General features: G+C 38.7%; 1 protein-coding gene across 2 annotated transcripts; it reads right to left on the bottom strand.

Annotated features, from left to right (window-relative positions):
* Positions 1-17,607: 17,607 nt before the first annotated feature.
* RPL34 (ribosomal protein L34) lies at positions 17,608-20,885 on the bottom strand. Of its 2 annotated transcripts, none has more exons than XM_081044776.1 (5): positions 20,845-20,885; positions 19,796-19,869; positions 19,613-19,712; positions 19,192-19,295; positions 17,608-17,758 (listed from the first exon to the last, which is right to left on the bottom strand). In XM_081044776.1, exons 2-5 carry the CDS (start codon positions 19,858-19,860, stop codon positions 17,674-17,676), a joined length of 354 nt encoding a protein of 117 aa, XP_080900902.1. In that variant the 5' UTR covers positions 19,861-19,869; positions 20,845-20,885; the 3' UTR covers positions 17,608-17,673. The 2 variants fall into 2 exon arrangements, with proteins under 2 accessions (XP_080900902.1, XP_080900903.1); XM_081044777.1 differs by having other exon boundaries at positions 20,734-20,864.
* Between the last annotated feature and the right edge of the window lie 6,300 nt (positions 20,886-27,185).

Below are 27,185 nucleotides of genomic sequence, written 5' to 3'. Positions count from 1 at the left end.
TGACTGCAGAGATTGATGCCACTATCAAGGACTTGAAAGATGGAGGGTGGCAATTCCAACCACATTCCATTCAATTAGCCAATTAGTCCTTATAAAAGAAATATGGCTCTTAGAGAAAAGTGGATTAATTAATGTAAACTTAATCATGTGGTGACTCCAGTTGCAGCTGCTGTCCCACATTTTGTTTTGTTGCCAGGGCACATCAGTATATCCCTTGGCACCTGCTAGGTAGTTTTTGATCTGGCAAATGCCGTTTTATTTATACTATTGGTAATGACCATCAGAAGAAGTTTGCTGTAACTGGCAGGGTTAGCAACACACCTTCACAGTCTTATCTCAGGACTAATAATGTTCAGCTCTATGTCATAGCCTGATTTGTAGGCACATTTATCATCTTCTAACTCACAGGATATCACACCATGCCATTGCACTGATGATATGCTGATGATAGGCTGATTGGACATAGTGATCTAAGTGGCAACTACACTAGCTACATCGGTAAGATGTATGCATGCTGGAGGATGGAAAATAAAGAAAAAAAAATCAGGGGATCCTCGGTGAAATTTCTAGGGGTTCAGTGATCTATAACATGAGAGATCTATAACATGAGAGATATCTCTTCCAAAGTAAAGGATATTTGCTGCCTCTAACTCCACCTTCCACTAAGAAAGACATAAAGTATTTAGTGAACCACTGAGGATTTTTCATTTGGTAATACCATTCCAACCTATTTAATGAGTAATCCAATAAGCTCCTAGTTTTGAGTGGGACCCAGAACAAGTGATGGCTTTGCAACAGGTCCAGCCTGTTGAGCAAACTGCTCTGTCATTTGGGCCATATGGCTCAGAAGATCCAATATTACTTGCAATGTCTGTGGCAGATAGCGATGCTCTATGGAGCTTTTGACAAGCCCCTTTAGGTGAATCACAGCATGGAGCCCTAGAGTTTTGGAGCAAACCTATGCCATCCTCTGCAAATAAATATCTCCTTTGAAATTTAGCCTCTGGCTTGCCACTGAGCCTAGTAGAGACTAAACTATTGACCATGAAACCGGAACTACCCATTACCAGTTTGGCAATGTCTCACCTATCAACCCATAAACATAGGTGTCCACTAGAGCATTTCATCATCAAATGAAAATGTTATGTAGGAGATCGGGTTCAAGTAGGTCTTGAAGGTACACGTAAGCTGCATGAGAAATAATCCAGATGTATGTGGCCCACATTCCTGCCTCATTGCCTCTTCTCTCTCCACCTATACATGTGGCATTGTGGAGAGTGTCCTGTGAACAGTTAGCTGAGGCAGACAAAACAGGGGCTTGTTTTACAGACAGTTCTGCCCTGTGTTCTGGCGCTACCTGAAAGTAGATGGCTTTGCACTATAGCCTCACTTGGGTAGGGGGAGGGAGGGGACTGAGAGAAGTGATGAGAGAAAATCTTCCCAATGGGCAGACTTTTAGCAGCATACCTGGTTGTTCATTTTGTCTGGAAGCAACAAAGGCCAGAGTTACTGATCTACAGTGATTTATGGGCAGTGGCTAATTATTTGGCTGGCTGGGGAATTCAAAAGAGCACAACTGGGGAATTGCTGAGAAGGCCTGGAGGATAGGCATGTGGATAGACCTCTCTATAGAGGTACAAAGTGTGAAGATATGTGTGCCCGCCGTGAATACTCGCCAAAGAGTAACTTATATAGAGAAGAATATTCATAATCAGGTGGATAAGATGACTCACCCTGTGGACATCAGTCATCCTCTTTCCCCTGTCCCCACTCTCCTTGTCCTGTGGGCTCACAGACAAAGTGGCGATGGCAGCAAGGATGGAGGTTTTCAATAGACTTTCACTGATCAAGGCTGATCTGACCAGAGCCACTGCTAAGTGCTCAAACTACCAACAGTAGAAACCAGCAATGAGTCCACAATATGGCACCATTTTCCAGAAGTATGACCCACCCACTCGATAGCAGGGTAGTTACATAGGACCATTCCTAGTAGGCACTTGGTTCTTACAGAAATAGACGCTTATACTGGATAAAAATTTTCCTCCCTTGCCCAAAATGCTGCTATCAAAGTCACTATTGTGTGGACTTAAGGAGTGCCTTATTTGTCATCATGGTATACCATTCAGCATTGCGTCTGGCATAGGAGCTTGCCTGACAGTAAATGAATTGTGGCAATTGGCTCATTTTCATTGAATTCATTGGTCTTAGCATGCCTGGAAGCAGCCGTATGGAAAGGTGGAAGGGCCTTTTGAAAACTCAGTTATGATGCCAGCTGAATGTCAGCACCTTTTGGGCCATATCTTCCAAGATGCAGTATGTGTGATAAATCAGCGATCAATATATGATGCTGTTTCTCTTAGAACAAGGATTTACAAGTCCAGGAATGAAATGTAGAAAATGGGAATGGTGCCTCTCATTGTTACTTCTATTGATCCACTAGTGAAAATTTTGCTTCCCATTCCCTACAGCTTTGGGCTCTACTTGTCGAGAAGTTTTAGCCTCAAGAGAGGAATATTTCCAATGAAGGGCACATCAATATTTCCATTAAACTGAGAGATGCAATTGTCATTTCAACACTTCCATGTTCTCATGCCAGTAAATCAAAAAGCAAGTAAGGGGTATCAGATTGACTAGAGGAATTGATGCTGACAATCAGGGAAAATCAGATTGTCACTATAAAACGGCAGTAAGGAGGAATGTGTCTAGAATGCAAGAGATCCTCTGAGGTGCCTTAAATATTCTTATATTCCAGGATAAAAGTCCATGGAAAACTGCAATGACCGAATAGGTGCAGGACTGTTAATGGCTCAAACCTTTCAGGAATTAAGGTTTAGGTCACTCTAGCAGGCAAGGGACCTCAACCAGCTGAAGTTTCTGCTGAGGATAAAGGGAATATTGAATGTGCAGTGGAAGAACGTAGTTATGCAGTGGAAGTGGAAGTATGTAGTGCAGTGGAAGACTGTAACAGCTATGACCATCTGAGCAAAATTACTGGATATCAAAGGAATATGACTTACCTAGAAGAGGGATGGTTATTACCCCAAAGTGGATAAAAGGACTTTGTTTTCTCTTTGGAGAGAACATGTTACAGTTGTATGAAGGATAGTTGCATTATATTAAAACGAAGCAAACTATTGCTATTGCCATTGTTTAAAAATCATGTTAAATATGGTTAAAAAGTTATATATGGATACAAAGTTGACAAGAAGTAGATTGTGGTGAATTTGTATTTGTATTGTGTCAATTTAGCTAAATTGGAACTATATTTCCCCAAATCCCTTCACTGTGTAGTTCTGAATTAGTGTGTACCCAAGAAACATTATTTTTCAAAAAAAAAAAAATGTTGAGCTAGTGAAACAAATTTCCACTTGATCATCAGTTACTTCTGAAACATTGAAAATAAGGGATTAATTAAATGAATTATGAAGCATCCATGTAGTAGAATACTACATGCAACCACTAAAAATGATACTGTAGACTTTCATTTTCTGAAAAAGACAGATGCTCACAATAGGTTTAAAATTGTGAAAATAAGACTGGAAAATTGTATGTTGGGTATTGGCTCATTTATATGCATTTAGACATTGAAAAAGTCTAAAGGGATATAAAGATGGTTAATATCTATATGATAAGATTACAAATTATTTTCCCTTCTTTGAAACTGCATGTTTTTCATAATTTTTCTTTAATAAACATAGATCGCTTTTGTAAGTAAAATGAAGTTTCAAAAAGTACTTTGTTGGAACACAGCAAAAACCTCCTTCCTGCTCTCACATCAGCATACCGGTCTTTCCAGCTATTGTCCGCTGCTGTATTCTGTAAGCATAATAATGCTTCCCAAAGAATAATGCTTCCCAAATTTGCTTCCATCCTAAGTAAGAGAAGCTGGATGTTCATACACCGTCAGACAGCCAATTATAGTATCAGAAACTCGGTGTCAGGAAGGATATGTTTTTCACCACCGAATTCCCTGCAACTTTCACAGTGCTGGCACATAGCAAGACTCATTAAATATTTGTTGAATAAATCAATGAACAAACCCAAGACTCTTCCACCTCTTTTGATCTTTCAATCTTAACCATTGCACTTCTTTAACGTTTCTTTAGTTTGTTCCCTTCTCTCCATCTCCACCACCACCTATTAGTGTAGACCCACATCTCCTGCCCCAGGTTTCCCCACATTGCAGCTAGAGTGCTTGTTCTAAGAACTGAACACATCTCATTATGCCAATCAAGGCACCATCCTTACTACTAACTAGAGAGAAGTAAGTTGCTGGATAAGAAGTAAAAATTGGTTTCTTTTTATTCATTACTGTCTTCTTTCTTTTCGATCTCATAGCTCCTTTCTATATTTTAATGCCTCTTTTACGAAACTTGTGTGTGTACTCTGAAAGCATCTGCTGAATATCGCATACTTCTCTTCCTTCCTCAGGAGAGATGGGGACCAATGAGGGCTGTCAGTAGTGCTTGTCATAACATTCACCATTCATTTCTTCCTTCATTCATCAAACATTTATACAGCACGCAGCAGAGACAAACTCTGTTCTAAGCACTGGGGTGTGAGGAGCAAGCAGGCAAGATAACCAAAGCCTGATCCCGGTCCTTAAGAAACTGTCATTCTAATCAGGGGAGAAACACACACACACACACACAAAATCAATGGCAGAGTTGTCTGAGAAGTTCATGCTTATTGGAGGTTTGGACCAATTGTCTTAAGAGTTCTGAGACGGGACTGACTCATTTTCATAGGTAGGAAAAGACAGGTCTACAGAAGAGCTCATCTTTGAGCTGACCATCAAAGGAGAAGCTGGATTCCCTAAGGGTCGGGGAAAGGATAGTCAGGCACGAGGACCAGCCTGAGCAAATGCAGAGACATGGGAAAGTCCAATGGAAGGCAGGTGATTGTGTATGACAGAAGAATAAAGGAAGAAAGGCTGGAGATATGACTCAGAAAGGGAGGATGGAGCATGATGGTGGAAGGTCTTTCAATGCCATGGTGCCTTTAGATTTTATCTAAATCATTAGATTGAAAACATTGAAGGATTTTTGTCTAATGGAAATAATCACTTGTGCACTTGGAAGATGGAGGAGCTATCAGAAAGATGTGAGGAGTCCAGGTGAGCGATGATGAGTGCCTGAGATAGACTGTGGGAATGAGGAGAGCAGGGAGGTTGGTCATAACAGAAAGGCTTTCATAAAAGATGTGCTGTGGGGAGGACTTGAATTCGATCAACAGATGGATATGAGGCTTGGTCACTCTGAAAAGAGAGGGCTCTGATGAAAGTGAACTGTGTAACAATGGCCCCAGGCAACTCTGCAGCTGTGTCCAAGAGCTGGACCAAAGAAGAAGGCTTCTCCTGGAGTCAGGGGAGGAGACTGAGGAAATGGCTGGAGTCAAGCAGGGCTTCAGTGGATGGCAAGAGCCAGGTCTGAGCAGAGCAGCTTTCCCCCAGGGACTCTGATTATATGTGCACAACTGCGCATCAGCCACAAACCACTCAAAGTCTCTCACAGGAAGTTGCAAGGAGCGGGAGGCTGCGGTCCTGCCATCTGCCTGGTGAGAACTTTTGTTCTAGACGGACCCTCCAGGAGGTTAGGAAAGAGGCCAGAGCTAGAGATACAGGAGTCAGCATCTGGATGACAGTGGGAGTCCTATCAGTGGATAAATGTGCAGAAACATGAGATGGAGCAGGCAGGGGTTTTGTTTGGAGGGGCCATCGGTCTCCTAGCAGAGCTGATAAAAGCGATGAGCTAAATGCCCACACATACCCACCAAATGTAGCTATAATTATAGGAGGTTCACAGACTCAAGTTAAAAGAGAGAGGAAAGAGAGCTGAAAAGGATGCCTAGGGAATCACCCACATGATTACCAGGCTGCTACAAAGCAGATACAGCAGGATCAAAGGAGCAGGAGAGCCTTGGGAAAGCAGCAGCCCAGAAGACTTGGAAGGGGGAGTTTCCAGTGAAGTCAGGTGGACTGAAACTGAACAGAAGCCACTGGTTTTGACAATTGGTCACTGGTGGCTTTTGGCCAGTGAGTATGTGGGTAAGTGCACAATATTAGAATGACTTGAGGGTGGATCTGACTCCATTACTTAGCACAGCCCTAGGACATGGTATCATGATCAGTGCTCATACATGTTTGGCGAATTCATTTATTAATGTCAGTAGCATGGTGGCAGGGGAAGCCAGGTTGCAGAGGGGAGAAGTGGATGGGAATTTAAAAACCAATAGTAGTGATTTAATGTGGAATTTATCCCTCCCAACACAGCTGAGTATGAAAGGGATCTCCCATAATATATACATATGTATTTTCTGTTAAAATTTGTAAAGGGAAATAACTGTAATCGGAACACTTGACACTTTTCCTGAGAAGCTGTTGCAATTCAACAAAATAACACTGTGTTTTTTTAACTGCCCACATGTAATTTCTTTCCGTGGCCACAGCAGGGCAGGAGTTCTCTGTATACGGATCACAGTCCTGTACAATTTTAACTTCCCCAAAACGTTATTTCCGATATCTTGAGGTGTACAAACTATATTCGCAAGCATAACGACAAGGCACAGTTATTTAAAAGAAATTCGTTTCAATACTGTGCAATGAAACATTACACAAATGGAAAAGGCTGTTTCCCATAGCAGTCAAGCGTATCTTTAAAATGCAAATCGTTTACTCTTCTAATGATGAAAGAAAATCTTGGGAAAGCAACATTTTCAGATGAATAAAATATCAAACCCAAGATATTTTCTTTTACATCTAGTTGCCTTACAAATTATATAGACATAAAAAAAAAGAAATGTGTATTCGTCTGGCACGTTTTGTTTATTAAATCTTAAAAAAAGGAATAATTTCTAGTTAAGCTTTTTAAAGTAAACTTATTAGGTTTAATTTTTCAATGCAGAAGTTTATAAAGAATAAATAACAAAAGTGACCTATGACATCATCATACCAATGATCCCTGTTTTTTAAAAAATAAGATTGCATGGTCAGGTATAAAATTCTGAGTACAGATGATGAAAATATGAAAATCAAATGCCATCTTCCCCTTATCATCCTCTCCCTTCCCTATTCCTTTTCACTGAAAGTAGCCACTATTAATAGATTTTTGTGATGAATATTTTCCAAGGAATGTTTTACCCCAAGATTAGGAACAGCATTTAAAACAAGACTTTAATCTTTTCAAAAGAATTTGAACCAGAACCCAGATTGCAATTTGGTTGCACATGTGAAATGTGGCAATGGCCTCAGAACCAGGCCTGTGTAAACGGCCAACCATACCACCATCATCATCCCCACTGACACCTTTCAGAGGGAATGAGAAATCAAAGTGCCTTCTCACCTCCAGAAATGATCTTTCCAGAGGTAAGGTATTTAGGGTACATTTGAACAGCAGCTGCTCCTGCTGGCTGCCAGAAGCCCAGAGAAAAGACCACTCTCTCCAGGGCTGTCATTTTGGCCCTTTCATAATACACTTAAGTTGATTTAAGAAAACAAAACAAACAATTCTAGCTTAGAAATGACAAGAGACTCTTTAAGACATTGATTTATCTATATTTGCACACATTGAAGAGAAAAGCATGTTTTATATATATACTGAATAAAATATCTAACTTTTTAAAAATGTTGTAAAATATTTCCATATGTACATTATATCAAAGTACTTTTCCCCCAAGTTCGGTTGAAAGGAAATACCCAGAGCATTAGGCCCATCAGAATAGATGTCTCCAGTTGTGGTTTTCAGATGCCCTAACGTGCTTCTGCCCAGAACTAATCAAATACAGCTTGGCACTTTCAGCAGTGTGTGTGTGTGTGTGTGTGTGTGTGTGTGTATTTCCTTACAAAGACAAAAAAATCATTTTGGGTAGAACATGATATAGGAGAGGGTAAGCTATCAGTTGACATTTTGGTTTATTTCCAGCATTATCACTTGTCTTTAATCATTCAAAATGAGAAGACTCCATCGTGACCATCTTGATGTGCTTTGTTTCTCCATAAGTATATAAGAAGGCAGGTCTTGTATTGGACGCAGGAAAGGGTCATGCATTCTGTGGCGTGGATAACACAGAATATGTCATTGAACCATTAGAGCTTCTAAAGTTACATTATCTTCATTTCATAGGTGAGGTGACTAAGATGTACAGAGGGTAAGAAACTTTTCCAACTTCATCTAATTAGTTAATGGTGAACCTAAGACTTAAACCTATATTAGTCTAACACCAAATTTTATATGCTTGCTACCATATCTTATGAAAGGGCCATGTAGGATCCATTTCAGCTAGGAGATCCTAAAATGCAAGTTCTGGCCCAACTTTCAGAGATTCTGATTGAGGAAGTCTAAGGTGGGGCTCAAGAATCTGCAGTTTAACCGTCTTCCCAGTAAATTCTTAAGTTAATCTAAAGTGTGAGAACTATTGTCGACAATGCTCAGATTTTTAAAACAGAAAGGGGAATTTCATATGGCAAACCTTATTCGAGACCTGATGACTATTTGTGAAGAGGTAACAATCCCAGTGTGCTTTTCACCATTCACTGTGTCTTTAACATTACCTGTTAGCTTTGTATTTATACTTAATAGAGGGATCCTTGAATCCCAGCAGACTGAATTATCAGCCGCACCTGCTCGAAATTCCTTTAGCAGAAATCAGCCTTTCAACCCACCATCAGGAATTATAAAGTGAAAATGTAAATAGTCCACAGGGAACACACCAACTCATGCTCCCACGGTGGCTGATGGCAGATGTGTTCTGAGATGAGGTTTTGAGGATAGATGGAAAGAGACCCAGAACTAACATTTATTAAATACCTACTAGGTGCCAGGCACACTTAATCTTATAACAATCCTGGAAGATAGGTATTTTTATATCCATTTGCGGGGTTCATAAAACAGAGATTGAGAGAACGTAAGTCACTTCTCAAGGTCAAATAACGGGTAAGTAGTGGAGCTTATGGTTGTCCATTAAACCAAGCTATGTACTTGTGTGTATGGAAAGAGGGGGTAAGGAAAGGAGATTGGGGAGATGGGAAACTTTGTATACTCCAGGAATTCCCTCTAAGGTCAGTGTCAGCACAGGGCCTGGTGTACGCCCAGTGCACAGTTAATGTTTGTTGAATGAACTGATATGAATTCTTCATGCCATCAAAAAGAACTTTGTAAACCCAAGTGTACTTAAAATGCCTTGGTGCCTCCCAATTGCCCATAGCAATAGTTCTGTAACTTGTTCAGAAAGCAAAAACACTTAGAAATCATGGTGCTCTTTTTTGTTGTTGTTATGCCACAAATTAATTTATTGTTAATCAGTTTGTGCAAACAATATCTAGCACAAAAGATTTAAGAAAAAAATGTAACTTAACATTCACCCATACATTCATAGTTTTTTTTCTAAAAATTGAAAATATCATCTTACCTTGCAGAAGACCAAAGTTTTATGGTTTGCTATTTCTTTTTCCCAAACTGCTGAATTTCTCCAGCTAATGTTCAGCAGAAAAATGTAATCTCCCTTACTTTTAGGCTGTGCATTCCTGAAAAATTCAGTATTTATTAACACCATGCAAAAAAAAAAGTTTTTTGTTTATATTTAAATGGAGTTTACCAAGGCTTAATCAATGAAAAAAACGGTTTCCCACCTACATAAAAACCTGGTTGGATTCTGGAAAGTCATGTAGGACTCGGGACAATTTGTTGAGATGGCTGTCCTACACATTACAAAATGTGTAGCATCAATGCCCCAACAAATTTCCAAAATGCTGCATAGGTGCCATCCACTGGCTTGAACCATTGATTTAAACTAAACTACCAAAAGTCGTAAGTAGCTGAACTGAAAAGCTAGATGGTGAGCTCCCAGAGGGCCCTACTGGCATCATATTCACCCTCAGAGCTCCATCCAGTGCCTGAAGCACAGCAGATGCCTTATTCATTATCAGGACAATACAATGAATTAATGAATTCAGGAATGAGAGACTTGGGAAATCACTAATCTTCTAGAGCAGGTGAGTGACTTACCCAAGATAATAGAAGCAGTTAGTGGCAGAACCAGGACTATAGTTCAGGCCTCTTTGTTTCTCGTTATAATGGTCTTTCTACTAAATCAGGGATCTTCAAATTGTCATACTTCACACCTTTCATCTCCAGGGTTACCTGAAGACATTCTAAGGGTCCTGGGGTGTTGCTAGTTTGAAGGAATGCAATTCTTGATTATCAGCTTCCATATGTACTCTTCCCTAAAATTGATCTCCCATCCCCCCATTTACAATCATTTTGCTCTCATTTTACAAAGAGAAGGGAACCTCAAACTAAGTTGGTATTCCATGGATGCATACAAAATTTGAGGGGAGTAAACAGACAATTTTAAACACTAGGGTCAGCCCAGCCCCCTTTAAACAAAGCACCTCTAATGGCTTCCCATACAATCTAGAGCCAAAGACCTGCCCGTAACGTTTTGCAGGATTTAGCAAAGGAGTATGAATAGATGTCTAATATCATGCCAAATACCATGTTTAAACATTAAAAAAGTATAAATCAAGCTAACAAATGGTTCAACAAGATAGGTTTTAGCCTCCCACTTTGACAGACATAATCTTCCAAAAGTTTTAAAGGCTGGGTTTGGCATTAGAATTGTAGGGCTCTTCAGAGTTCTCTGTCCAAACACTGCAATGATAACGGAGCAGCCTGTTCCCAGCTCTCTTTGTGCCAGACCTCTGGCTCTGCTTCCTACCTTGAGGGGCGTCATGTGCAGGTGCGTGGACGGCTCAGCCTACACATCCAATCTCTTTGCACAACCCCTGCAAACACCTTTGGGCTTCGGCTGAGCACCTGAGGGACACAATCCACCCTGCAAAGTGGGCCAGGCAGGAGGAGTGCTCAGGCCCTGAGGGGGGTCTTGGAGTGCCTTGGGCAGGTGTTTCTGGGGCCACGTGTACCCTCAGGGGGGTATAGAAGAGAAGCACACATGCCCCTCAGTCCCCTGGACTCTTTTTGCATGTGCGGTGGGGTATTGCCAGGAGGAAACCCCAGCAGGGCCCTCTAACGCATGGGGCCCAAGGCAGAGGTCTCTCCTGCCCAGATCTGAGGGCCACAGTGGTCCAAAACGGAGCTCTAAGACCCGATACATCATGGCACCCTGTGAACTTCCTAACCTCATCTCTCCCTCTGCTCCAGCCACATAATACCCTCCTGTCTTCAGACTACTCTCTACTCAGATGCTCTTTCCCAGATATTCTCAGGTCTTTGCTCACTGCCTTCAGGTCTTTATTTAAACGTTCCCTTCTCAGGGAGGCTTTCCTTTACAGGACTATTTAAATTGCAACTCCCTGCTTCCTTTTGCCTTCAGTCCCTTTTCCCTGCTTTCTTTCTCTCTACAGCATAAATCAGTCATACCATATAGTCCATATATTCACTCATTCATTCATTTACCTATTTATTCATTCATTGTCTGTCTCCCCTCATTGGAATGTAATCTCCAATAAGGCAGGGATTTTTGTCTATTTTGTTTATCCCAGTGCCTAGAACAGTTCCTTTAACAGTTACTATAAATAGTAAACAAATTATAAATAATGCTCGATTGATTGATTTTTGAAGAAACAAAAAACCAGTGGCAGGATTTTGTCTTTCCCTGCCTTACACATAAGGGGAATATTAGACATTGGAGCAGTATGTCTTGGCTCACATTCAGAAGACCTAACCTCAGATATAATCTAGAATAGAGTGGAGGGGAATAATGACACTTTTCATTTAACATCCTCACCTCTTTCATCTCCCCCAAACTGTTGAAGAATGGATCATTCCTGAGAAAGAGTTTCTTGAGAGTGAAACAAAAAGAACACAGATGAAAAAGGTAGTGATACCTTATTTGATCCAGAGGACAAATGGGTGGCAAGACTCCATGCTTCTCTTTTGCCTTTTCTTTCTTAGAAATAGAATTGTGGGAATTACCAATCATGAAAAGACTTTCAACATAAACTCATAGTTTAAAATTCCATGGGGGTAATATAAGATTGGTAATATAAGTCTAGAAGAAAAAGGAAGAATATGAAACTTTCAACTGTTAAAAGCCTATTCCTATCTTAAAAACAAAAAAAAAGCTGCAATATATCTTCTTTTTGATATATTTAAAAATAGAATTTTTAAAAAAATTATTCATATCTTTACTATGCGGTAAATTATATCCTCTGCAGTGTGCAAGGGTCTACATAGCTTTTCAAAATTGAGTAAGGAATGTGCAAGCAAATAATATATATTTAAAGATCATTGGATTGTACCTCTGTTTTAGTGGTATATTGCTATGTAACAGACCACCTCAAAATTTAGTGGGACTAAACAACCATTTTATTTTTTCTCACCATCCTCTGGGTTGATTAGACCCAACAAGGCAGTTTTCTGCTGGTCTTGCTTGAGATTTCCCATGCAGTTGCAGTCAGATGGCAGCTGGAGCTGGAAACAGGGGTCATCTAGAACAGGAAAGTTCCACAAAGTTCCGTGGGCCAAATCTGACTCAACATGTTTTTGTAAATAAATCTCTATTGGAACAAAGCTATAACCATTCATTTAGGTATTGTCTGTGGCTGCTTCCATGTTGTATCACTACCGTGTTTCCCCGAAAATAAGACCTATTATTATATAAGACCGGGTCTTATATTATAGTAAAATAAGATCGGGTCTTATATTAATTTTTGCTCCAAAAGACGCATTAGAGATTATTGTCCGGCTAGTTCTTATTTTCGGGGAAACACGGTAGAATGAGGAGTTGGAACAGATCATGTAGCTTACAAATCTTTATGCAATTTACACTAAGATGCAATAAACATTTGAATGTCCTTCAAGACCGTTTGTTCTTTAGGTATGTCAAGCTGTAAGCTTATCCTAATGAGAGAGAGAGAGAGAAAGAGAGAGAGAGAGAGAGAGAGAAAGAGAGAGAGAGAGAGAGAGAGAGAGAGCAGAGCCCTCAGGCTATTTGCACAGGCCAAGGAATATAGAAGCTGAATGAATTATCAGGGGAATTCAGTCAATAATTTTGATCTTTTTCTCCTTATTAGATTGATGCCTAAAGTATCTAGAGGATTGCGTAATTTAAATATCCTCTAATGCAGAGTAGAGAGTCTTACTCCTAACTAAAATGAAAAGTTTAGGAAAGCTTGTCTTTCCCTGGTCTCCCTTAGGAAGGAAAAGGTGGCACAGATCTTTTGGGGCCTCATCGATGACTAAAAGCTATGTGCTAAGAGGGATGTTATTTCTTAGTGATTAACAATTTGTTTGCAAATATCAGATTCATTGTGTTCCAAATATTGAGAATGAATAGGGTTGCACAAATTACTTGTTTTTAAATACAAGCTGTTTCTTCACTTAAGACATTTGCACATGTTGGTTCTTATGTCTGGAATGTTCTCCCTACTTTTCACTCAGTTAACATCTACTTATCCTTGCTCTGAGCTTAAACATCACTTTCTCAGAAAAGCCTACCTTAACTGCCCATGAGGTTCTATTCTTACACTGTTTTCCTTTATGATTCCTATCCCAATGTGTGCAATTAAAAATGTATTTGTATCCTCATTTAACATGATCTCTCCTATATACCAGGAGAGCAGGGGAAAGTCTGCTTTGTTGACTATTGTATTAATACTTAGCCAGCAGCACAATTTCTGGAACACAGTAGTTCCTAATAAATCTTTGTTGAGTGAATGGATGGAAGCTAAAGCAAATTATAAAAGAATTTTTTATATGGCAAAAATATTTATATAATTCTTCAAATTAACTAGAAACATTTAAGATGTATTCAAAATTATTGAATAGCTCATATTTTGGAAATTAGAAAGTACCTTTTGATCCAGAAATACTGAGGATCTTAACCTTTAGAAGGGAAATTCAGATGGTTTGCTGATTTCCCAGGTATAAATACTTCCACCATGCCAATTTCAAGGTACCAACCTGACATCACTGAACAGATGCACACAATTGGCTCTCACAGCCAGGGTGACCTGTCTCCACACACCACTGGCTCTATTGGTAATGTCTAATAATTATAGAACTCTTACCAGCAATAAGTAATCTAATTCAGAGAAAAATCATAATATTCTACCCTGCTTCACAATCTTACTCCAAAAAATGGTAGAGGCATACCTTGTTTCATTGTGCCTCATTTTATTGCACCCCACAGATACTGCATCTTTTTCACAAATTGAAGATGAGGCTCTCCACTAGCAAAAAGATTAGGATTCTCTGAAGGCTCAGATGATGGTTAGCAATTTTTAGCAATAAAGTATTTTTTAATTAAGGTATATGCATTGGTTTTTTAAGACATAATTAGATTGCGCACTTAATAGACTACAGTACAAACTTAGGTTTATATCCAACGGGAAATCTAAAAACTCATGTGACTCACTTTATTTTAATATTTGCTTTATTGTGGTGGTCTGGAACCAAACCTGCAATGTCTCCAAAGTCTGCATGCGTATGATTTTAGTTGGTGTGATAAGATAGAGTTCAAGCTGGATACAGCCTTGCCTATCAAAATTTTGGGCGCCCAAGTTCCAAATCGTTAGGGTAAAATTGTATGTTATTACACTGTTGAATATAAACTTGATTTACTTATTTAAACATATGGAGAGTTTCTGCTTTTAAGGGTGAAGACTTCCCCCACCCCGCTGTGCATCCTTCTAATAGAATTTATAAGCAATTCGAGGGAAGGAGAAATACTAGACTTTAAAAAGAAACCACTGACTACATTCACATGTCTTTTTAGGAACCTGTCAAGAATGCTTTAAGTCATACACACAGAACTGGATTCAATAAAAGCTTTTTTTCTTCTTACAAAATCAAAACCTAGAACAGTGCAAAATCCATTTTGGTCACTTGGACAGAGTTGGTAGTAGGTTCACAATACTCTATGGTCTTCTGCATCTATGCACAAGACGACCTTTGCACTGCTGTGTTGAGGTGTGAAGAGGGAACTGGACTTGGACAGTGAGAGATGGAGAGGCATTATCAACAAGGAGAGTGAAGTGTGATCTCTGGTCAAGAAGTTAAGTGGCTAAACTAACACAGGTGAAGAAATGGTCACCAAGCAGGCACATTTCACATCCGTAATGTTATGGATGTGAAACGTGTTAAGTTTGTGTTCCTCCAAAATTCGTATATTGAAACCCTAATCCCCAATGTGGTGGTGTCAGAAGTTGGGGGTCTTTGGGAGGTGATTAAAAGTCAGGAGACTAGAACCATCATGTCATTAGCGCCCTTGTAAGAACACACAAGAGAGCTTGCTTCTTCTCTGTGCTCTCTGTCATGTGAGGTACACAAGGTGGCCCTCTGCAAGCCAGGAAGGGAACCCTCACCAAGAACTGAATCTGCCAGCACCTTGATCTTGGCCAAACCAGTTTTCAGAATTCTGAGAACTAAATGTTTGTTGTTCAAGCCACTCAGTCTATGGCAATTTGTTACAGCAGCCTGAGTAGACTAAGACACTTAGGGAAGATCATTGTAAGCCTCCAAATTAAACTTGACTGCCAAGTACTGTACTTCAACGCCAGGTTATAAATTAAAAAAAAACACACACTAATCAGCATAAATGAAATAAGATATGTAAGAATGCTTACAAGTGTTAAAATAGAGAAAAACTGGAAATAGCCCAAGTATACAAAAGAAAGGGGATATTTAAATTGTGGCATAGATGTGATAGTATACGCAGCCACTGATTTTCCAAAGAAATGTTCACAGGGGTTCAGTGGGGGGAAAAGGTTGTAAATTTATGTATATGCTTCCAATTTTGATTTAAAATCTTATGCCTCGAAAACAAAGTGGGAAGACATTAAACTATTAAAAATGATTGTCCGCATATTGAAATTAAAGGGAATTTTTTTCATTCTATTTTTCCATACTTTTCAAATTGTCTACAAAGATGTTTTATAAAAGTGAAAACATTCTAAATTTGGAAAAGGTTAAACCATTTAACATATGAAGAATTCTTTGAAAAGTATGTAACTTTAATGCTTTGGCTTTCTCAAATTTCTAATTTAACCCATTTATTTTGCTGAAACTTGATAGTCCTCTTGTTGGAGGCTGTGCTCAGTCCAGTTGTTCTATGGAATTTTGCGTAGTACGAAGAGACCTAGCAGGCAAAGAGGCTTTCGCCTTCATAACTATTATTTAAAAATTACATCTCAAGCTTTTCAAGAACAAGATTACTTTACGAAGCAATCAAGTAACTGAATTTAATTTTTAAGGCATTGTTTTTGAGTTAAAGATACCAATTTTTAAATTCTTACACCAACACATTACCTGAACACAAAACAAGTCCATGAAGTATACTTCAGCCTAAGTCATGGAGAACAGAATTAATCTACCTCAGAATTTAATGCTTTTCAAGTATACTCCCATTAACTTTTTTTTTTTTTGATTAAACATTACCCAAGATAATTGTATTATTCTGGTTGCTTAACAATCCTCGGGATTGGCAAGCATTTGAGGAAAATTAAACAGATCTGTCCTCTGAGACTATGAATGTTAATGGGGGCCTCAACTATCATTTCTTGTGTTAGTGTTTATTGGGGGTATCCAGTCATTTAATCTCAATTCCCTAAGTAATTTGCAAATATTCTAACACAAGTGGTTCTGCATAACATTACGTTTCAGTTCTGTCATTTGTAAAAGGGATAGTAATGTGTCAGGGTTGTTATGAAGACTAAAGATGTCAAGCACTTTGAAGTGTCAGACACGTGGCAAATAGGCATTAGGTATCACTATGGAGATGCTTTCAAGTTAGAAATTCTCAAGGCCTGAGTTCCATTGCCAGCCTTGCCACTTGGTCTTCTTCTGCAAAATCTTGATTAAAAAATCTCATCTACCAGTTAGCTGACAGAATGGTACAAGGCAAGTGTTCAAGAGGCCAGAAATATTTCTCCCTTTTCCCTTCCTTGGAAAAGGGAACTATCATTTGTTAGAGGAAATGCTCCTCTGCATTAAGACATCATGCCAGTAACTCTACCTTACATCATAGCAGTAATAGTGATGTCTAGAGGAAAAGGGTCAAAATTTACAGAATTCTCCAGCTTCTGAGTGTCTACATATTTTGGTTTCTGCTCTATTCTCACTTGAGATTGGAAATAAGCCTGACATGGTCTGAAAAAATGGTCTTGGAAAACAATTCAAAGGAGTGTTTATGTGTATAGAGTACCTGGATGGATGCTTGGTAGCCTTAGCCCTGAAGAATGAGCTATTAAAATCTTTACATACTTTTACGTTATTTTATACTATTAAGTTTTGTCAGAAACAATATTACATACGTCCAAAGAGAAAATATACTAAGCTCCATTATTTTAATATTCTGACCTAGATTATAAATCCAACAAGAGTCAGAATTTCAATTTCACTAGACCCATGACATGAGGTTTTATATACATTTATTATTTGCTGATAGGGAGTTTCCAACTATCCAAAATAGACTAAGGGAATGGAGGCTTTAAAAAAAATGTAAAAAAAAAATACTTCCACTCCAAATAACTTGTTGAACACTTTCTGGCCTATGAATTTTGATGCTGAAGGAGATACTACTGCCATTTAGAAAAAGCAATCAACTAAAAATCACAGGGTCCCCAGATAACACATAGAAACCAAACCTGTATACTAACAAATTAAAGCAGAACAAGCCTTTTAATTATTTTTATTGCTCAAAAAAAGTTTCATTTTTTTATTTAGCTTTCTGACTCTGTGCTTGTGCCTTCAAAACTTTCACAACGATTTTCTGCTCCTCGATAAGGAAAGCACGCTTGATCCTAGAAAGGAAAATATTAAATGAAAATAGTTTAAAAAAACCCCAAATAACATTGATTTAACAAAGGCAAGAAAGTACCATAAAAGAACTGAGCAAATCTATCAGGGAAGATACCCACGAAAATAAAACCACCAAGTACAGACTAAAAACTTAAAAACTTAAACTATTATGGACAGACCTTTTCAGGCTAAGGTCTCCTTCCTACACTGGCACTTAAAGTGGGACAATTCAATTCTGTGCCAGTAATAGTACCTGACCCTCTCTTCTGAGTCATGATGAACTAGAAAAATCACCCCACAGAACACTACTCTCTCTGCCACTATGGTGGCTTTCACTGAACTGCATTTCATTATTAGGATCCAAGACTAATGACATTACAAGATTTGTAAAACATCTTATTTTAACATTATGAAAAATTTCCAGTAAAAACACAGAAAGGAGTTATGTGCTGGGAACCAAAATGAAAGGAGTTAAAGACATTAGCAAGGGGCACTTTATCACCAGCAAGGATTCTAGAGCCTGACTTGTTTGGGGGCCAACTCTACTATTTACTAGTGTGTTTCCCCAAAAATAAAACCTAACTGGAAAATAAGCCCTAGCATGATTTTTCAGGATGACATCCCCTGAACAGAAGCCCTAATGCGTTTTTTGGAGCAAACCTTAATATAAGACCCGGTCTTATTTTGGGGGAAACACGGTAGCTGTGAGATCTTGGTCAAGTTACCTTGTGACAAGGCACAGGAGTAATTTCATACCTATTTCACAGGGTTTTTACAAAAACTACATTTGGAAGGAGTTGCAATTTCTGTAGTTTGAACCTCCATTTAGAGAGCAGTGAATTTTTATCGATCACCATTATTACCATGTATAGGACCTGGCAAACAGCAGGTATTGCCATTTGTTAAATCCAAGTTACCTCCAGAGATAAAGCAGTCATTTAATTCACACAGAAACCTGTCCCACCAATTGGTGCTCTGCCAAAGGTTTCTCCACCCTGCCCAAACCCATCAATTCCCATTTTAAAGATCAAACCAAAAATCTGTCCGTCGTAATGTGACTTTCCACTTTCTTGTCTATCACCTCCTACTATTCCACTAGAGCTATACAGTTTTGTTCTTACTTTTAAGACCTCCCACTCTCCACCTAACTGTCCAAACAACTACTAGTTTCTCATCTGCCTCCCCTAAAAAACCAAGGTCATTTTAATTTCTGCAGCTAGCATAAAGACGGCCCCCAATCCTAACTGAATTATTTTGATCTAATATCAGTTATTAGTTTGTATAGCACCAATTATCCCTAGTCTAGGAAGGATTCTGAAGTATGCAACTGTTGTTTAAACAAATTATTTTTTCACCAGTCTTCTAATGATTAGCATGCAGTGTAATAGACACAGACACACACACTTGTTTAAGCCCATATAAGAGTTATTTTTACCTGTCACGGACACATTTAGCACACATGGATCCACCATAGGCCCTGCTGACATGTTTTTTCGTTTTAGACAACCTCATCAGAACTTTAGGTCTCACAGCACGAACCTGCATAAAAAAAAATGTTGAGATCATTTTATGATACTTTAACAAACTGTGTCCAATTTTTTTATAGGTGGTAAGTGCAAACATTAAACTAGGTTACAAAGGGAAGTGGTGTACTGATTTATCTGTAAGGCATCTCACTGTATTTGTCATATTGGCTTTAAAAGAAAGTCTGTATGCTTGACAGGTTTGGGTTATGGACGCGTAGAAATTCTTAACTCTCCTCCTGGTGATCTCGCCTTTACTCATTCCCTTACCAAGGAAGTAATGCGCAAAAGTTCAACCCTTGTTACGTTATTCATCGCAAAAGGATCACTTACTCCACGGAGTCGGCCTGGGCACACGCCACATGCAGATTTCGGTGCTTTCCCAACCTTCTTGGTATAAAGGTAAACAATTCTATTACCAGGGGTTCGGGACCTAAGATGTGAGAGAATAGGCAACAGCTCAGCATTCTGCGGAGTAAATGACAACATGTATTCTAACATTTTAGAAATACTTACAGCCTAGTTTTGTTCGAAGCTGTGTTGTAGGACAGCCTCCTACGGTATGTCAAACGCTGGACCATCCTGAACGCCTACAGTCAGAATGGAATAAAATTGCGTTGCAGAAATAATTCAAACCTTAAGACAGCATCACACAATTTGTTCTCCATATTTATTCTTCTACATAATCTCCTTAATTAAGGTTATCTCACACAAGTGTTCCGTGCTTTAAAACTACATATTCAGCCCAGCACACCGCTGATGCTCTGTATCTTCTCCGAAAGCAGCACCTGGGTCGTTGAGGGCCATTTAACACTAATGTTGGTATTACTTAGCAAACAGGTTAAGATACGTATACGAACGACTCAGTTTTTCAGTGAACTACGTAAACTAACATGAGAACAAGTGACACTTGAGTCAATCTCGTTTTTTTATCCCAAATTTCGTTAACCACTTCATCACAGCACGTTACTTGAAAACTGCCTGGATTTATTGTCACACGCTGCTCCCTAACGTTACCCTAAAACAGAACTGTCAGACCCCAAAACCGACAGGGAAGGCCAACACGAATTACACAATCAGCCACTTGCGTCTGCATCTCCAAAGCCACGACAGAAAACGCCCTATTACCACATTTTTACTTTCCTTGCTAGAGCTTGGGAAAGAGAACGGTTTGAAACGACCTGAACATGCCGGGCGTCCGCCCTCCCAAAGCCTGAGAACATCGACAGGAGCGGTGGTATGGGCGTAACATATGAAAATGCTCCGCGATTTGCCAGAGTCTCAACTAGCCGGACCACAACTCGTTTGTCTCCATACATCGGACCTCAAAGGTGGCAAAGCACCGGGTGGTAGCTCCAACCACTCACGGCTCAGGAGGGGAAGTCCGGCTCGAGGGTGTCTGAAGCTAAAAGCCGGGGACTTGCTCACCACCAGCCTTCCTCCTGAGCCCTTACCCCCACTCCAGATCAAAAGACTGATCTTGAGAGATCCGGACTCCCGCAACTTCCCGGATGGCGGCCGATTGTAAAAGAAGTAGCGATAGACAGTAGGAGAAGAATCCATACCTGTAGACACCGTCCCCGGAAGAGGAAAAGGAAAGCGCTTGCGCGTTTAAGGGTCAAATCGACTGCGCAGGACAGGAAGTTACGCAATCAGAGGCGTGTTGCGGAGAGTGCCGCCATATTGTACGGCTATCACGCAGCTCCCCTATGTGGCCCTGTTTGCATAGCGCCACGTTGTACGGCAACCGACGTACCGCCCCTCCGTGGGTGGGGATGCGCCTCAGCACGCCACAACAATGACAAGGTAAGAAGTTTTGGGAATCGCTGTAGAAACAAATGCCAATGAAAAAGGGGCTGCAAAGGGCAGAAGTGGGACAAAATCAACTTTGTTCGTTCTTACGGGGGCTCCGACACATTTAAGCTAAAGAGCGCCAGCTTTGGGGTTAGACCCGGGTTTAAATCTCAATTCTGATACGAAATAGATGATCTTTCAGGAGTTACTGTCTTTAACCTTCTTTTATTTTTCCTTGCCATTCAAAGCACAAGCTTTACAAATTGGGATTTTAATCCAGTACCTACTAATTACTAGCTATGTTACTTTGGGCAAGTCCTTAAATTTCCAAAAGAAAGATATTAGTAACTACCCTTCCGAGTTGTCATGATCAAAGGCATCATGAAGTTAAAGCACTTCGCACAGTGGTTTGTAGAGAGTATGTGCTCAACAAATAGTGGCTAATCTTCTGATTAGGTGGTAAGAGGTAGTTGAGGCTTCACATGGGTGGTAAAGTTTGAGGTGGGCCTTAAAGATGAGAGGAAGAAAAAAACACCTCTAAAATAGTATATCAATGTACAAATTAGTAGTTACAAAATAGTCACGGAGATGTAAAGTACAGCATAGGGGATATAGCCAATAATATTGTAGTAACTGTGTATGGTGCCAGGTGGTTACTAGACTTACCTGGGGGAACACTAAGTAAATAAATAAAATAAGATAGTATATAAAAGTTTACATTAAATGCCTATGTATATTTTTCTGAGAAGAGGGTCCTTAGTTTTCATTATATTGTCAAAAGGGTTCATGACTTCCAGATAAGGAAAGAGCACTTTGCTTGGGCTCTAAGGAAGAATGCTAAGAAGATCCTTTAAACTTTTATCTTAAATTAGGCTCACTGGTATATTGGGGAGTGCTCTTTAAGGAAGTGAAGGTAGGATGAGAACCCTCAAAGTGTTTGCACCTGAGGCCTCAGCTGTCCCAACAGGGAGGTCTGATGTTAGGATGACTCTTCATAGCTGCCCCCTACAGGCAAGGGAGCCAGGTCTTTGTACTCCCTCATCAGTCATTCCTTGGCCTGGCTCTCCCCGGACCAGGAGTGAGGTGGTTTCCTGAAGCTGAGAGCAATGTCCAGTGAAGGAGGCCGCTCCTGTGAGCCTGCCATATTGACCCAAAGGAGGAGATTTGAAAAGAGCATCCTAATAGTCATTCAAGTTTCCTTCCAGGTTTTCCAGTGCCACTGTTGAGGTGAGAAAGCAGGCAAGTGACAGGGCAGATGCCCGGTGAGGTTTATTAACTCCATCATGCTTCACGTCACTGCCATCTTTGTCACCACACCAAATGGAAGGCTCTGGTTATATGCTTGACTTTACTGACTGTCAAATAGCTGCTTCTCCTCTGACCTAGTTGTGAGTTACTTCTCTCCTTCCCAGTCCTCTACTTTTGTCCTCTGGAATCCCTTTCATCTCTGTACCAGGCATGGAGATGGAGGCTGGGATAGAGAGGCAGATGTGATTTTGAAGTGAATGCATTTACTTGCAATATATTCTCGATATTTCTAGAGAGACTTTGCTGGGTAGATGAGCACAACAATAGGAGATGGGAGCCCTTAACACACTGTAGGGTAGTTTACCTATATTTCTGTGTTCCCCTCCACCCCAGTGAATAAGAACAGTGGTCTCACTATTACAGTTTGCCCCTATACTTCACCCCATTTTATAATTTGACTTTACTTCTCTTTCAATATGTATTTGCATTTTTTCTTTCCAGAGATGTGGCGATCTTATTAAACATTTCAAAAGCCTCATTTGTTTTTATTAATCTTTCTCTCTTTTAGTTCTCTGTTCACTAATTTCTGTGTGCACTTTCTAAATATTTTATAAACTTTTGTGAACTTGAAATAAGGTGAACCTACCTCATGCTGTTTCTCTGGCTTGGACTGGGAAACTTTGAGGTTTAAAATTCATGTATTTGATTTTTTCATAAGTTAGCAGTTTTAATGAGGTCAAATGTATCTTTCTTGAGTTGTGCTTTTTGCGTCTTGTTTTTAATATTCTTTTCTACTCTAAAGTCTATAAGATATTCATCTATATTTTCTAATGTTTTAAAGTCTTGCTATTCAATCATAAAGAGTCGATCTTTGTGAATAGAGTGAGTTAGAAATATAATTTTCTTTCTTTCCATATGCACAACCTTGTTTTTTTCCAGCTTCATTTCCTGAATAGTCAGTCTCTCCTTTCTCTGCCAATCTGATGTTATTTCTGCCATATACCAAAGTTATATGTGTGTATGGGTCTGTTTCTGGTTGTCTATTCTGTCTCACTGGTCACTTTGTTTTTTTGTTTATGGTTCCACACTCTGAATTCTTCAGTAAATTCCAACTGCCGGAAGGGCAAATATGTACTACCTTTCTTTCTTTTTTCGAAAGGGCAATTCTTGACCTTTTTCTCTTCCGGCTGCATTTTAGAGTCAGCTAATCTGAATTTTGTTTGCATTTGCATTGAATCTATGGCTCAGTTAGAGAATTGATGCTTTTAGGATGTGAAGTTTTCTTAAGTGTGAATCTAGCATATCTCTCCATACATTTAAGTGCTTTTTAATATCTCTTAATAAAGTTTTATAATTTTCCTATAGGGATTTGCATGCCTTCTGTTAGGTTAACTTCTAGGCACTTGACATTTTCTGATTCTATTGTGAATGATGTTTAAAACTATATATTTTTATTTATATTTATACTTAACTATTCTAGTTTTTGTTGCTGGTATGTAGAAATGCAATTGTATATTAATTTTACTTTCAACCATCTTGATAAATTATTCTATTATTTCTAGTAGTTTGTGTGAAGATTGTTTTGGATTTTCTAAGATTATTTGGAGAAGTAATTAAAAATCCTCACACATAGAATACATATACAGCTCAAGTTGAACACACCTAGACCAAGACACAATAAATTTTCACAAATTTAACACACCTAGATCAACACACAATATTATCAGCACTCCAAATGGCCCACTTTTGTGCCTCCTTCCATTCTCGACCCCGTTTTCCAAGGCTAACCACTATTCTGACTTCTATCCATAGGTAAGTTTTGTTAATTTTTGTACTTTACATAAATGAAAAGCATTCTTTGTATCTGGCCTTTTTTGCTGAACCTTATGTTTGTAAGAACATTTACATTATTTTTTACTCTTACTGCTGTGTAGAGTTCCATTGAGCAAACAAATCACTATTCTCTTGAGAGATGCTGGGTAGTTTCCAAATTTCGGCTACTATGACTAGCGTTGCTATGAACATTGTAGAATACATATTTTGGTGAAGATAATGTACACATTTCAGTTGGGTATATATGAGTACCTAGAAGTAGAATTGATGAGTCATAGGGTATGTGTGATAGGCAGAAGGCTAAGAATTCTAAGATACCCCCATGACTTCTGTCCCATGGAGATACTCTTGTAATTAATTATGTTATATTACTTGGCCAAAGGGATTTTGAAGATGTGATTAAGGTTACCAATCAGTTGACCACCAATGAATCCAACATTAGAATTGGGCTGAAGGAATGTGATATGAGACACCAATAGTTTCTGCTATGCTAAATATAGAATTCAGGGTTGGTGGTTATTTTTTCATTTCAATACTTTGAAAATACCACTGTATTGTTTTTTCGCTTCTGTGGTCTGTTGAGAAATTAAATTACTCTTATTCTAATTTTTGTTCTTTTAAAAGGAATTTGTCTTTTTTTTTCCTGGCTGTATTTTGCAACATTTTCTCTTTAGGTTTAGTTTCCATTAATTTGATCATGATATGCTTAAGTGTTCTTGTTATTTATTCTGTGGGATTCTTAGGGTCTTTCATATCTATCTTGGTATCTTTCATGAGTTTTAGAAAATTCTCAGCCATTATCTGTGTAAATATTGCTTCTGCCCCATTCTCTTCTTTCATCTGGGACTCCCGTAACACACTGTATTCTTAGCACTATATCTAAGTGTGTCTTCTGGTTATCAGTTGCTGTATAACAAACTGTCTCAAACTCAGTGGCATAAAATAACAACCATTTTATTATACTCATGGATTTCATGTGTAAGGAATATTTACATGGCCAAGTAGGAATGGTTTGTCTTTGCTATATGATGACTAATGCCTCAACTAGGGGTGACTTGAACAGCTAGAAGCTGGATTCATCTGAGTGTTTTTTTAACCTAGTGCCTGGGTTGGGATACCTTGAAGGCTAGGCTCAGCTTAAGATTATTAAACGAGCCTCTATACATGGCCTCTCCATGGGGTGTGGACTCCTCACACATGGCAGCTGGGTTCTGAGAGGAAGTTACTCAAGAAGGAGCATCTAGAAAACAAGCATTCTAAGAGAATCAGCAGAAGCTGCATGGCCCTTTATGATCTAGCCTTGGAAGTCATATAGCATCATTTCTACCACATTTTTGGTGGACATATGTCCTCACCTCTTGTTGGATAGAGTCCGTGATTTCAGAATTATATTTTAAAGCCACCACAGTTTCCCACCCTTTCTTTAATATTTTCCATCCTTTTGCTTTTCCATACTTTATTTTGTTTTCTGACCTGTCTTCTAGTTTACTAATTCTTTCTTCAGTATATTTAATGTACCATTAAACACAACCAATGGATAAACCTCCCTCAGTTATTGTATTTTTCAGTTCTAAGCTTTCCATTTGTTTTTCTTTTTATCCTTCCCATTCTATGATGAAATTTTCAATTTTGACTTTTATTTCCTTGAGTGTTTCAGTATATTTAGCATACTTATTTTGCTATTTTGTGACTAATGACTCCATTGTCTGAATTCCTCAAGTATGCCTTTCTATTGTCTGATATTTTTATTGTCTGATTATTCTCTGTCTCCTTGTGTGCCTGATTGCTTTTTATAGATTTCAGGATATTTTATATGAATAATTAAAAATAATTTTAGGATTTGCTTATCTACTCACATACAAATTTTCAAATCAGCTTGTTTATTTCCAAACAAAAACTTGGCTTTTATTTTTTAATTGCGTTAAATTTGTATATTAACTTGGGCAGAATTCACCTCTTCATCATGTTGAGTCATCCTTTCCAAGAACATATGATAACCTTCTATTTATTCATGTCCATTTAAAAAGTTCTATTCATATAGGTTTTGTACATTTCTTATTAAGTTTGTTTGTAGGTATTTTATCTGTTTTGTTGCTCTTTTCCAGTACTCCATTTAACTGTTTTCTTTTTATTGAAGGCTATTAATTTTTGTTCATTAATTTGTATCCTGCTAACATACTGCATTCTTTTATTATTGATATTTATTATTTTATTAATTTGGGGGGAATTTTTAGATATGTTACCTCTTCCTTTCTGTTTCTTATGTCTCTTGTCAAATTCCATTGGTTGGTACTGAAAACTCAATATTAAATAATAGTGTAGCTAATGGGCATTTCTGCCTTGTTCCTGAATAACAGAAACTCATCCAGTGTTTCTCCAGTCATGTGTTAAGAAAAAGGTAACTGGTACACTGAAAATTGTAAGACTGATGAAAGAAATTGAGAAGACATAAATAATGAAAAGACAGTTCATGCTATGGATTAGAAGAATTAATATTGTTAAAATATCCACACTACCCAATGCAGTCTACAGACTGAGTGCAATCCCTGTAAAAATTGCAAGAGCATTTTTCACAAAAATAGAACAAACAATTTTAAAATTTGTATGAAACCACAAAAGATCCCGAATAACCAAAACGATCTTGAGAAAGAAGAATAAAACTGGAGGCAACACAGTTCCTGATTTTAAACTATATTACAAAGCTATAGTAATCAAAATAGTATTGGATAACAATAGACATATAGATCAATGGAACAGAATAGAAAGCTCAGGAATAAACCCATGCAAAAACGGTCACTTAATTTACTACAAAGGAGCCAAGAATATAGAATAGGGAAGGGACAGTCTCTTCAGTAAATGATGTTGGGAAAACTGGGCAACAACATACAAAAGAATGAAACTGGACCACTGTCTTGCACCATACACAAAAATTAACTCAAAGTGGATCAAATAATTGAATGTAAGAGCTGACCATGAAACTCCTCAAAAAAAACATAGGCAGTAAGCATCTTGATATCAGTCTTGGCAATAA

This window comes from Rhinolophus hipposideros (genome assembly GCF_964194185.1).
Source record: "Rhinolophus hipposideros genome assembly, chromosome: 1".
NCBI classification, from domain to species: domain Eukaryota; kingdom Metazoa; phylum Chordata; class Mammalia; order Chiroptera; family Rhinolophidae; genus Rhinolophus; species Rhinolophus hipposideros.
This window is presented reverse-complemented; position numbering and strand designations above follow the sequence as displayed.

Coding starts and splice junctions, on each gene's coding strand:
- RPL34 (XM_081044776.1), bottom strand. CDS start 19,860: ATGGTCCAGCGTTTGACATACCGTAGGAGGCTGTCCTACAACACAGCT. Junction 19,296..19,612: donor GCCCAGGCCGACTCCGTGGA/GTAAGTGATCCT, acceptor TTTTTTATGCAG/GTTCGTGCTGTGAGACCTAA. Junction 17,759..19,191: donor GCTAAATGTGTCCGTGACAG/GTAAAAATAACT, acceptor TTTCCTTTCTAG/GATCAAGCGTGCTTTCCTTA.